Source organism: Pseudonaja textilis, chromosome 8 (genome assembly GCF_049901715.1).
Source record: "Pseudonaja textilis isolate UNSWEBS1 chromosome 8, rPseTex1.2, whole genome shotgun sequence".
NCBI lineage: Eukaryota > Metazoa > Chordata > Lepidosauria > Squamata > Elapidae > Pseudonaja > Pseudonaja textilis.
This window is the reverse complement of record NC_141997.1, coordinates 17,448,495-17,461,999: the sequence shown is the minus strand read 5'-3', so window position 1 is coordinate 17,461,999 and position 13,505 is coordinate 17,448,495. Positions and strand designations below refer to the sequence as shown.

Below are 13,505 nucleotides of genomic sequence, written 5' to 3'. Positions count from 1 at the left end.
TGCAAGTCCTGAGTGCTTTAACCATAAATAAAGAAAACCTCGTTTTAACTTAAGTTCCTTAATTTGCATTTAGATTTGTGAGGTTATTGACTGCGGAGGGGACTGTCACTCAACTTCATCCTATGCAAATACAGGCTGCCTGGGATAACGCCACTCCGACAGCCTCCCCGCTCCCCCAATAATCGCCACAAGAGACTAGCCTTAACCTTCCCGGCGCTCAGAAGGACGGGATGCGTTGGCATCACCCCGAAGCAGCGCGGAGCTGAAGGAACGGCGGGCTGGCGACCGCTTGCACCCTCTTGCCGGCATCTGGGGGCGTGTTTCTACGTCGGGAAGGCGGCCGCTGCAGCAGTGGCCAACACCCCCCTGCTTCCCCTCCGCCTACCTCAAGTTTGAGCTTGTTTTTGAAGCGGGCGACAGCGGCGGGGAGGGCAGCCTCCTTCAGGCGTGGTTCTGAGGGAGCCATGAAGAGCCGGCGGCGGTGGAGGTGGCGGTGGCAGCTCCACCGGCGATTTGCTCTGAGCTTAGCCGCCTACACGCTGCTGCTCCTGCTGCTCGTGTCTTACACGCTGGATTATCGAGCCAGAAGGGGGCGCGCGGGCGAGGAGTTGCCCCACCGCTGCCCCAGCCTGGAGGAGGCGCTCGGCGACTGGGGCTGGGAAGAGCCGCCGCCGCCGCCGCCGCCACTCCCACCGGCGGCGGGAGAGGCTGAGGACGGGAACGCGACCGGGAGGGAGCCCAGCCCGGGGAGCAGAGCGGGCGGGAAGCGGCACATCTATTTGCACGCCACTTGGCGCACCGGCTCGTCTTTCCTGGGAGAACTGTTCAATCAACACCCGGATGTCTTCTACCTGTACGAGCCCATGTGGCACTTGTGGCAAGCGCTCTATCCCGGAGACGCGCTGAGCCTCCAGGGCGCCCTCCGGGACATGATGCGCTCTCTCTTCCGCTGCGACTTCTCGGTCCTGCGCCTTTACGCGACGCCGCCGGCCGGCCGCGACCCACTCATCCCCTTGCCCGCCTCCTTGGGGCCCAAGTCGGGCAGCGGGAGCGGCAACCTAAGCACGGCGAGTATTTTCGGGTGGCGGACCAACAAGGTGATCTGCTCGGATCCTTTTTGTCCCCACGCGGCCCGGGCCCGCGCGGACGTGGGCCTCGTCGACGGCGCCTCCTGCGAGCGGAGCTGCCCTCCGCGTCCTCTGCGAGAGCTGGAAGCCGAGTGCCGAAAGTACCCGGTGATGGTGATCAAGGACGTGAGGCTGCTGGAGTTGGGGGCCCTCCTGCCGCTGCTGCGGGACCCGGACCTCAACCTGCACGTCATCCAGCTTTTCCGCGACCCCCGCGCCGTCCATAATTCTCGGCTCAAGGCCAAACAGGCGCTGCTCCGGGAGAGCATTCAGGTGCTGCGCAGCAGGTATCACGCCGAATTCCGAGGACTGCCCCGCCGGCAGGTCCCGCCCGCAGCAGCCGCGGCCATCGCCGGGCTCGGCGGTGGAGCCGTCCGGACACACCCGCAGCACCGAGCCGAATTCTTCCTGAGCGGCGCCCTGGAGGTGATCTGCCAGGCCTGGCTGCGTGACTTGATCTTCTCCCGCCGGGCCCCCGCCTGGCTACGCCGCCGGTACACGCAAGTGCGCTACGAGGACCTGGTGCTGGAGCCGCGCTCCCAGTTGCGCCGCTTGCTGCGTTTCGCAGACCTTCCCGCGCTGCCCGCCCTCGAGGCCTTCGCCTTCAACATGACCCACGGGGCCGCCTACTCCTCGGAGCGCCCCTTCCTCATCTCCGCCCGCGATGCGCGGGAAGCCCTCCACGCCTGGCGGGAGCGGCTCAGCCGGGAGCAGGTGCGCCAAGTGGAGGCTACCTGCGGAGAAGCCATGAGGCTCCTCTCCTACACCGCCGAGCAGCGAAAAGGGGGTTCGGCGGGATTCCGCTAGGGGACGCTCCAACGCTTCTCCTCATCCAGGTAGCCGCCAAGTTGCTCCTGGCACAATCTATTTAATGAAGAAAATTCCGCTTTAATAGAGCACTCAGGTGACTCCCCCCCCCCCCATCTTTTGCTCATAGGGGGCACCTCCGCATCTAGACATCCCGACAGAAATTGGGCAGGTTTTTTTCCGTTGATTCTATGAGTCACTAAAGTGAAGAAGAGGGTTGTCCATCCCGCTCTGGCATTTACTTTGCCTCAGTCTTCCTCATCTTGATGCCGTTGAGGCAAGACCTATCACCCAAGCATTGGTGCAATATCTACCCAGAGAAGGCTGCCTTTCATGCTCTTTTATTTATCAGCTTGGAGAAGGAATCATAGCCTATGGTAGATATATTACCAGTTTGATTTTTATAGGATTCCTAGTTATTTAAAATGAGTGACACTGCAGAAACGTAAGATGGATGAAATGCATGCTAGTAGCTGTTTCCTTCCCTACTTTTGATAAATAGATTGACGTGTGAGTACCAACTCCTGTATTTGAGGACTTTAGTCTCTTGAAAGTGAATCAGACTGCAAATCAAATTATTAAAGCTGAGTTTTAAACAGTCCTTATAATGGTTTCTTGTAATGGTCAGATTTTTTAAAAAAATTCATAGGGATAGTCAAAACATTTTGAGAATCCTCAACCTAATATAGATGAAAGGCTACTTTTTTAAAGATTGAAAGATGCAAATAGACTTCATAAAAGAAGCATTGCACAGTAATTCTCTCTTAATTTTTTATATGTTCCTCATGTGTTCTCTACCTCAAGTATCTTTTTACACTTTAGGTTTCCCTAATACCAAGAATAATTGGCTGTTAATGATGCTATGTTTGAAAATTTCCAGCCAAAAGATTTTTAAAAGGAGAAACTGGTTTATAAAGTGGCAATTATACAGAACATAATAAAGAGCTTTTGGGTAATTACTGAAGAGGGATTATTGCAACCAGTTGAAAGGACCCTATTTACATGCTTGAAACAAGAAATGCACTGTAAATCATTCAAGTGATAATTTTGGTCTGCAGAGAAAGGAAAAGCTTGCAAATGTATTATAATGCCACTATGTCTCAGCCAGCAACATTCTTGCCTTGAAATTGGGTAGGTTTTCCAAAGTACAGAAAATGGAGTGCTTCATATGTAACTTCTTCATTGGCATAAAACCTGAGAAACTCAAATCATCATTCATTCATTTCTAATGAATAAATGGGCTTAGTTTTCCCACGTAAGGGCATTATGCCATCAAGAATTTCTTATTTACTTGCATGCCTTATTTTGTCTGGAGAGCCAACTTGTTTTAAAGTGCCAAAAATTATAATGCCAAGAGACAAGTAATGGACTTCTAAAATGTAAGGCAATTATAAAACTTTCTTGCGGAAAGTGTATTCTTAAATCAGCTTTTGGAGAGAACCATTCCTCTTGCAAGGAAGAGGGGATAGTTTTAAGAACAGCTGCAGGAACGTCATAAAATCTCACAGAAGCATGTACAAAGCATGGTTGAAACAAAAAGATTACTTCATAAATTGGGATTGAATACAGACACACCAAACCTCAAGAGTCCTAAAGCTGTAAATCAATGCCAAAATTAGGAAATATTTACACTGCTTAGCTTGAGATTTGGCCCAGTAAGTTTTAGTTTCTACAACAATGAAGAAATAATCAAGAAAAACACTCTGGAAACAAGCGTTAGACATCTTGAGGTTGCCATTTCTGTCTTTTAGGAAAAACAGGAGCATGTAAATTTGTCCTGTTTTTGTATGCAGATGCATCCAGATGTTATTCAGAGGTTAATACTACAGTTGTAATAGTCTACAGCTGTGGACATTTATAAGTAATATATTTGATAAGAACCCCAACAGCGTATTTCCCTTTCAAAAGTACATATTTTTAGGTGGGTGCAGACTTACTAATGTTACTTTTGGTATTACTTGACATAAATGCCCACAGAAGTAATACCAGGACTGAGAGTGATTCCGTTATATAGAAATTTGTGAGAAAATATTTGCTGTATTTCAGATTTTCTAAATTTTCCACTGAATTTTTTCAGAGTTTTATGTGGATCTTAGTGATACATTATCTCCAATATAGGCTGGCTTCACAAATGATGACAAATCATAACTTGGTTTGTTTAATTTAATCTTAGCGAACATATACTAAACAGTGTATTTAACATGTGTCTATAAAGTGGGACATAAATATTTCTACATGCATTATTAAATATGCAGATAAATCTTGAAAAGTATAAAATTACTAAGGCTGAATACTGAATTGTATTTGACTTGCAAAGCTGAGATGGTATTTTTCACTTAATTACTTAAGAATTGAATAGCAATATGAGTTAGAGAAGAGCTGTACGTTAGAATCTCTGTGAAGAAAGCCGAAGAGAAGAAAGTGTATGTTTTCTCCAGTTTCTTCTAGTACAAAGTGGATCTTTGACTACCGGTATTTATTTGTTGTAATTGAGTTATGCACAGAATTAATCATGGCTTGAAGTACCCTTTCCTATTTTCTTAGTCTAGTTCTCATCCAAGGCTGGGATGCTACCGGATCAGCCTGGTTCTATAGAACTGGTAGCTGCAAAGAGCAGCTGACACCGAACCGGGTCGGTGTTTGGCCCACCCGCCTGCCCGGGCTCTAGGCTGTCCTTTATTCCCTGCTTTTCCCTCCTCAACTGCTTTGCGTGGCACAGCTGTGGTTGAAAAAGCAGGAAACGAGGATTTTCAAACGCTGTACACCCCCGCGCAGCGCTTATCAGGTGTTGAGGTGGCCCAGCTGATGATTTCTTGCAAATACTGCACATATGCATGTTATGATTGTCCGCAGTTCGCAGAACCGGCAAATCATTCCACTGGCTGGCCCCTCCCCTCCCTGCCCACTCACTCCTTACCTGGCATGCAAGCCATCCAACTTGCCTGGTTTGGTAAGTGGCTATTTTTCCTTTTTTTCCCCCCGACCATCAGCTGTTCTGCTCTGCCGGGAGATTTAGATTAGCTAGAAAGCAGGAAATCCTTGGATTTCTTGCTTTGTAGCTAATCTAAGAGCAGAGCCGAACCTTCCTTAGGACTGAAGCTTCTGCTTTTCAGTGCAGACTCAAGTAGACAATTGCAGATAGATAGATCTCTAAGCGAATCTGTAATTCTGTGAGCAACTCAATCTGCCTGCCTGCTTTGCCTGCTTTTGGATAAAAGTTGCTCTTTTTTGATCAAAAATTCAATATTTACATACATGGTGTGTTGTGAGTTAATTTTGTGAGTTTGCTTGCTAGCAAATTTTATGTGAGAGACTCAGGTAGCCAATTGCAGAAAGATAGATCTCTAAGTGAATCTGTAATTCTGTGAGCAACTCAATCTGCCTGCCAGATTTTGGGTAAAAGTTGCTCTTTTTTATTAAAAAAAATCAATATTTACATAAATATTTATAATATTTACATACAAGCCATGCCCATCCAGTCACATGACCACCAAGCAATGCCCAGTCAGCAAGCCATGCCTACCCAGTCACATGACCACCAAGCCACACCCACAAATTAGGCCACACCCACAGAACCGGTTGTCAAGAAATTTGAATCCCACCCCTGTTCTCATCTATGTAGGCTTATACCCAGGTAGTTAACTAATATTAAGATCACAATGTTAACCTAAAGGTTTCAAACCATCAAACCTATGTAGCCACTAAGATGAAGTTTATTTAAATGCTAGACTGATCTATAAGCAGCTTTTGGGTGTGGAATTTAATAGCAGATTGATAATGAGTTGAAGATTAGTCTAACTAGCAGGAGTAGATACTAAAAGCCATGCAGACCTTAAACCTACTCTATACCAAAGTTTAAACAACAACAACAAAATCTGAAGTATAGAGCTAGCATCCCTAACATTTATTGTCTTCTTTCATATAAACGTTTTATACATCTGTAAGTTGAATAAATCCATTCACTTGTTTTGTAGGCCTTGGACAAATGTTTTGTTTTCAGACCTTGACTTCACTTGATCAGTTGTATAATTAACCTTATATTACTGAGAGAGCCTAACACATTTTTCACACAAAGGAGGCACCAAAATGTTACATTCTGATAGTTACCTAGCTGCGGTGAAAGTATTCATTTTATTAGTCACATAACTAAAAATACTTTAAGCTTAGGTTCCATATACAGTTTTAAAATAATCCAAATAGATGAATTATACACATAAAGAAAGACCATCTTCTGTCAGCATTGATAGCCAAATCATGAATTGGCCCAGCCAAATGCTGATGTTATTTTTCCCTGGTGTGAAGTAGCCAAGTATCAGAAAAGGCAGGGAATTGCAATCTGTTTATTCTGTAATCAAGAACCTCCAATATACCAATTGGCATACCTTTAATACACTTTTGGAAAGCAAAGGGTGTGATCATTAGCCAGTAATAGGCAATGAGCAACCATTCACCAGTCTGGTAGAGGACAGTCCTCCCAGAAGGTTGGTTCATTACTAAAATGTTACAACCCTGGTCCTTCTGACCTTCATCCATAAGGCTGATAAGTAAGTATAGAAAATATTCTAGCTAAGTTATCTGCAACTGGAAAAGAAATTAACCCTGAATCAGCAGCTGGCCTGGTTTGAGTTCCTTGATAAGGCTATCAGGTAGCCTTCCAAAAAAATTTTAGGGCAAGGATGTGAGCCCCGGGAATAAAAGGCCTGAAAGGAAAACATTTAAAAACACAATGTTTTTTTTTCCAACAAAGCTTTGCCTACTACAGTATGATTTAGTCTGCAGCTAGATTTTGACTGGTTATTTAAAAAGTGAAGATGATCTGCTGGTAGCAATGTGAAAACAATTCTGAATTGATCTTGGCAATGGCTCTGAAAGTGATTGGCCATTGCCTTCTTCTAGAATGTTTTTCAACTTTTCAGTATATCATACAACTCTGGTATTTCCTGATGGCTTCTAACCAAGGATTATTTTTAAGTGCTGTGTAGAATGCAGACTTTTGTGAGCTATCAGTAAGGTGCATAAATGCTCTTTTCTCTCGGCTGTGTTTCTTTTCTTTATCCTATTTTCTGTTAGCTCTTTAATATGTAGCTATTCTTGTATTCTGGACCCTTTAGGACATTTTTCTTTCATCTAAACCTAGACCACCATTGAACTAAATAATGATTTGTTAATGAATTAACTATTGTTGGAGGTTTACAGTTTGCACTGCATGCCATGTTTTACAAATCTTAATGAGTTGTTTTACAAATCTTAATGAACCATAATCTGGATTGTTGGGTTAATGTTGATTATTCACTGGTGAACCATCCTTGTAATTTTATAGGCTAGTCTCTGGAAATGTAATGGTCTCAAAAATATTAGATTTCAAACCCTATAATTCATGTTTATCATGGTCAAAGTATCAGTATTAAACTAATTAGTATTAGTTTTAAGATTACTATTAAAATTTAGTATATTTGGAGGATATATTTAGAAAAGATTGGTTATTTGTCATTGGTTTGCTTAAGCACATGGTATAAACCAGGGCTGTCAAACTTGTGGCCCGTGGGCCAGATGCGTCACATGCTGGCCACGCCCATGCCCGGTATAGCGAAAGAAAAAAGTCATCATACGTCACGTGATGATGCTGTGATGACATGAGTTTAACTAACACCCCCGGTATAAACTCAACTTTAGGATTTGCAAATCACTAATTTTGGCTTATTTGGTAAACCGTAATGAGCAAACCATGATTTAACACATCTGAGTCAATACTTTGCACCATGGCACTGTTATCTGCATGGTGATGACACCACAGTTTGCTTTGGACTGTATTGCATGCTACACCATTTAGTAAGGATATATACCTATCATCATTTTACTTACCATGGCATGCAGCTCTTTACTGTTAGGGTTTTGGCTGTATCTTTAAAATCAACAAAAGCTGCTATTTGAATAGAAAATTAAATTTAAACCAACTAATATTTGTTACAAATTCTGATTTCACTTTGTTTGGATAACCATAATAAATTGATTGAATTGTCATTTATAAAGCAGGCAGGGGGTTGTTAAAGCATAATGTATCAATTTATTGACAGGACTTTTTTAATATAACATGTCATGCAAACAAAATGCCATCTATAAAGTCATGAGGTGTTCATTTATATTTCTTTTTGCTGATTCATACCTCTGGAGCACTTCAATAAACTAGATTTTCATTAAAGATAAAAGTTATCTATTCCATGTAAAAAATTACTATGAAATGCATTTCTCAATTTAACAGCCATGGAATGCATTTTTAAAATCATTTCTACATTAATACATGGTCTGAAAACAGTGTGTACTTGCATAATTTAAAGTATTCCCTTGTACCTCACCAATCATAGATTGGGTTTTGCCACATTTTGAAAGTAAAGTTTTGAATCAAAATAATTTTACTGAACTAAAATGCCATATTGTAAACATAATTATTTCACTATATGAATTTATATATTAAATATTTGTATTTGTATTGTTGGGGGCAATATGCTGACTCTGTAAACCACTTAAAGAAGGCTATAAAGTACTATAAAGCAGTATATAAGTCTAAGTGCTATTGCTTTTGCTCTATTGATTTGATGATTACATGCCTTGAAGTTGGCATTGCTTCTTAGTGCTCACATAGAGTTTCTCCAGGAGCATTTATTCCACCCTAGTCTTTGTAGTGTTCCAATGGTTTACCCATCATCACTGTAACTGAGTCCATCAACTTTGAACTGGTTGCCCTCTTCCTCTCTTTCCTTCCACTTTTCCCAACTTTAGATGTCTTCATATCCTTAAATATATCTGAAGTACAATAATTTGATCCTGGTATGACTAGTGAGAACTCTGGGTTGACTTGTTTGATGTTCTAGGTATTAAGTTTCTTGGCTATCCGTAGTATTTCCATGTATCTTCTTTAACACCAATGTTTTTTCTATCCTTCTTCAAAGTTAAATTTATATATTGCATATCAAACCCAATGTAAGATGCTGATACTGATCTTTAAAATTTTGAAAGGTTTAATTGCCTTTTAGACACAAATCCAAACATATTTAATGTCCAGGTAAATTAATTTTTCCTTAATAGCTATTTTCATAGTAAAGTATGTCAGGAAACATCCAGAAATGTGTACATTAAATTAGGAACTTCCCTTAGTACTACTTTTTTTTTACATAACACTGTATATACAGATATCTAAGTCTGTATAACATTAGTGAAAATATATAATGAAAAACAGATAGCCTTTTTAATATGCTGGTTTTTTTCAAAGACTAAGAAAACACGAGGCACTAATTAACCTAAGATGTACAGATCTTTTTAATAGAATAAAAATGCAATGTAGCCTAATCTTCCTTCTAAAAATATGGTTGGTAGTGTCCCTTACTTTTATAACTTTCTTTTCTCAAACTCCCTTAGCCTGTGGTTCTCCGCTGCAGAGTAAATCTTTTGCCTTTTTTAACAACAATATTTCTGCCAAAGAAATCTTGGATAGTACATCAAATCTCAAATTAGCCATACTGGCTGGATTTGCAGAACATTTTAGACTAAATTGCAATTGGCTAGTTTGTGAATCAGCTGGTGCTATGAGCTCATCCAGCAATTTGGTTTTTTTTTTAAGTAGCCACAAGATAGGCAATGCATTTTTTAAAAATGTAATTTCTGCTTCTATAAGCAATGGTTATAAGAGCGTACAACTTTTAAAACAAAAATGCAAGATTTAAAACTTAAAAGTAAAATGAAAAGAATCAAACATTTAGTGAAAAAGATACGTTATATGCAATTGACAGCCAATGAAAGTATTTCTGCACAGTTATCATGTGATCCATATAGTCTATAACAGTTATCAGCCTGGCTGCAGCAATTATGCCTACTGAAATTTGTAGACATTCTTTAGATTTCACCTGCGTCTTAAGATAAGCTCAAGTAGTATGTTCTTTGTTATCTCCACTTATGCTCTAGCCTTCTATCTAACCTCATCATTGTTCCCTGCTAAGCCGGGATGCCAGAGGTGGGTGTCAGAGGTTATAGCATCAGCCACATAGGCCACACATCTGTATCATCCAATATTTCAACATGATAAGGATATATGCCACGATAATTTACTCAAGCACCATCAGATATCTGGGTCGGAATATTTTAGCCAGTCTTTATCATCTACATCTCTTTCCCAGTTATTATTTGTGGACCATATTCATTTTCCAATGTACTTGACACAAAACCTCACTCAGCCTCTCCCAATGCATCACCATTCCTTTCCCATGCCTTTTTATAGAAAGAATTAATGTAATTCCCCAACAAAGAGCCCTCACTGGCATTACTTCTTGAGGAAAATTAGTCTAGTTCTCTGAAATGAACATACAATACTTTATGAAAGAATTATAGAACTGCATGCCTACATATTACACAACTTGTAATCAATGAGACTAATAGTTTCTGCTATAGTTACTGAAACAAGATGCAGTTACACCTAGTTCAGATGTTTCTAGGTCCAACTCAAAATCATGAAGTGACTTTTTTATCCTTCTGGTCAATTGTGTGTGATTCTTGAAGTCTGCCTGAACAAGTCCCTGAAGTTTCCTTGGCAAGGTTTTTGGAAGTGGTTTACCATTATCTTCTTCCTCAGGCTGAGAGAAAATGACTGGCCAAGGTCACCTAGCTGGCTTTGTGCCTAAAGCAGGACTACAACTCATGTGTTCATAGTTTTTAGCCTGATGCCTTAATGTTTGCAGCAAACTTAAAAACTTAAAATCATCAAGATTAAAATATTACAAAATGCTAGCAGTTTAATAATTCTCCCTATAATACTGAGGATGAGTGGTGAGGGATTTAGCTTTGTTTATTGCCAAATGATATAATTTGCTTATTGAGGTCTATTACCATCTAATTTAAAAAAAAATATCACAGGCTGATTAAGAGTGAAATGCTATCTTCTTACCTATGTGTGCCTTTATTTACAAGGCAAATTGAAGAACTTAACTAGAGAAATCCTAATCTGAATTGTGGGTTTTTCTCATCACCACAGGCTAACAGACCGGTTGCTCACTTATGATAGACGATTTCTGGATGGAGCTCTTGACTTCTAAAGACACTGGAACACTCAATGAACTGCATTTTCTACTGTAACTTCTGCATGGCAGAATGAATACTTACAAGCTTTAATGAAATTGTTTTTTTTATTATGAACAAAAAACTCTTTAAATATGACATTTGTCACAGTGCAATATCTGTGCCCCTCTAGGTTTTGAAGTGTTTTATCTTCAGTCAACAAATGTGTTACTTGTTTTTAATCATACTTGCTACATTCAAACCATCTACTAACTATACCAAGTAAAAACACGAGTGGAATTTAGAATCTCAGGCAATCCAGCTATGACTTTTGACCTTTTCAACCTACCCAAAGACTTGTCAACAATAGAAGCAGAAATCTTAAAGATCTGTTGATTATTCCTCCCACATTTTACACGCGCGCACACACACACACGTGTGTGTGTGTGTGTGTTTGTGTGTACATAAACACTCTTCTGCTGTCCCTCCATCTATCCCCTTTTGAGCTAATATAATGAACAGAAATTTCCATCATCAAAAAGAGAAAATGGTGTGGAGGAGTAGAAAGAAAGTCTGACTCATTTTTGATCTTACAGGGGAAAAGCCAACTTACATAGAAGTTTAGAAATAGTCCCAACATATACAGATTTTAGTAGAATACTCATATCAAAATCTTTGTACCATCTTTCATAAACATAAGGTCTCAACTCTAGACTTGCGCAAAATGGTGCTATCTTATGAAACCACATCAAAGTAAATGGAAAGAACCATTTGTTTTAAGGCACGGCCTAGTTGCTTCTGCCTCAGTGCCTGAGATGGACCACTTCACTTCACCCAAAAGTATTCACAGAAGGACCTCTGCATGCATGCACAAAAGCCCATAGAAAGCCCTCAAAGCAGCCTAGTTAGTACACCATCTAGACTGGTATCAAAGAAGAATCCTGACTAAAGAAGGTGTAAGATAAATAGTATCTTCCCTAGCTGTTTTTAAAGCCCTCCCTTACCATTTCTTCTCCCTCATTTGATTCTCTCCTTCCCTTAAAAGTTTACCATCAACAAGATTACACTATTGCTCTGTTACTATGCTGATGACTTGAAAAAGCAGGTGTGCCTTTTTATTGTTTTAAATGAAGTTGATCATATAATACAAGAAATGCACTCTATATTGGATTTAATTTCAACTATTTTTTAAAAAGTCTGAATATGGCCACTGGTTCAATAAATTAAAATATGGAGTGATTTTTATTGTCAACAGTGTTATTATTACTATAGAAATTGGGACAAGGGGTTAAACTGACACGCTTGAGACCAAAAATGACCTTTGTAACCAGAAAGGGAGATCATCTTGACTAAGAAAACCAACTTCAAATCTATTGCTACCTTGGAATGATGAAAATGGTAGGTAGACATCATGTCATAAACATACGTTATATTGCAAACCAAATGGCTGTATTCAAACCTAAGCCAAATCAAACTATATTATGATGGTCCTATTCTTATGAGATAATAAAAACAATGTGCTTCTGTAGTTTTGCCTTAGGCACTGCAGTCTGTAAATTATGGGTTGTCCTTCGCTTTAACACAGCCTAAACCTGATTAATGTTTAATGTTAAACTATATATTTCTAATTGGTAGTTTTCCATATCATAGTAAGTCAAATCCAACCAAAGTAATACACGAACCCAACCATTCTGTAAGAACAAAATATAGAGGTGGGTTAGGCAAGGATAACACCATAGTACTTACAAAGAAGAAAGTTCATATAAAATTTATTATAGGAGACTGTTATTTTTAATTACAGCAGTAGAGACCAAAATTTGTTTATAAGATGTATGTAGATCAAACTTTGCTTCTTAAGTGCTCAATCAGCACCAAATTAATAAACTAAAAAACGAAGTAAGATCATAAAGACAGTTGTAGTTTCACTTAGCAACTGCCTCACTTAATGTGCTACTGGTCCCAATTGTAGTTGCTAAAAAAGACTGTTGTAATCAATTCTAGTAGAAAGGAACTTAATAGAATGAGAAGAAAATAGTGTAAAGCTACAAAATTATGCTCCCTCCTAAACTGAAGGTGACTAAAAAGTTGTTTGAATGTCAAATATCAGATCCTGGACTTTTTCATTGAGAGTTAACCTTTTTTGACGAAACTGAAATGAACAGGTAGCTAGTACTATCTGGAAATCATACACTGGAAATAAGGCAAGATAAAATGTGCAATGAATATTTAATACCAGCGAGCAGGCTGCAAATACTTGATGTGTCAATCAGCTGTATAGTAGCAAGCCAAGCAGTGGTAGTGAGCCCTGGAGGAGCTGAAAGTTCTTGGTAGCATTCTTTGGGGATAGAAGCAGCAAATTCATTGACTTTTCAAAAAATGCTCATAGGCCACATGCATTCTCTAGTTTCTGCTTCGTGTGGAGCATTACAAATAAGGTTTCTATAAAATTACCACAACAGAATAGCTAGAAGACTTTAAGGGATTGTTAAGAGGATGGTTCTACTTTCATTGACATATCTAGATTGGTCT

The 13,505-nt window shown here is 40.1% G+C and overlaps 1 protein-coding gene across 1 annotated transcript; it reads left to right on the top strand.

Moving 5' to 3' along the window:
- Positions 1 to 365: 365 nt before the first annotated feature.
- On the top strand, positions 366 to 12,215 carry CHST7 (carbohydrate sulfotransferase 7). The gene is made up of 2 exons (XM_026707507.2): positions 366 to 1,963; positions 10,954 to 12,215. The coding sequence occupies exon 1, from the start codon at positions 465 to 467 to the stop codon at positions 1,932 to 1,934; it is 1,470 nt and encodes a 489-aa protein (XP_026563292.1). The 5' UTR covers positions 366 to 464; the 3' UTR covers positions 1,935 to 1,963; positions 10,954 to 12,215.
- The last annotated feature ends 1,290 nt before the right edge of the window (positions 12,216 to 13,505 follow it).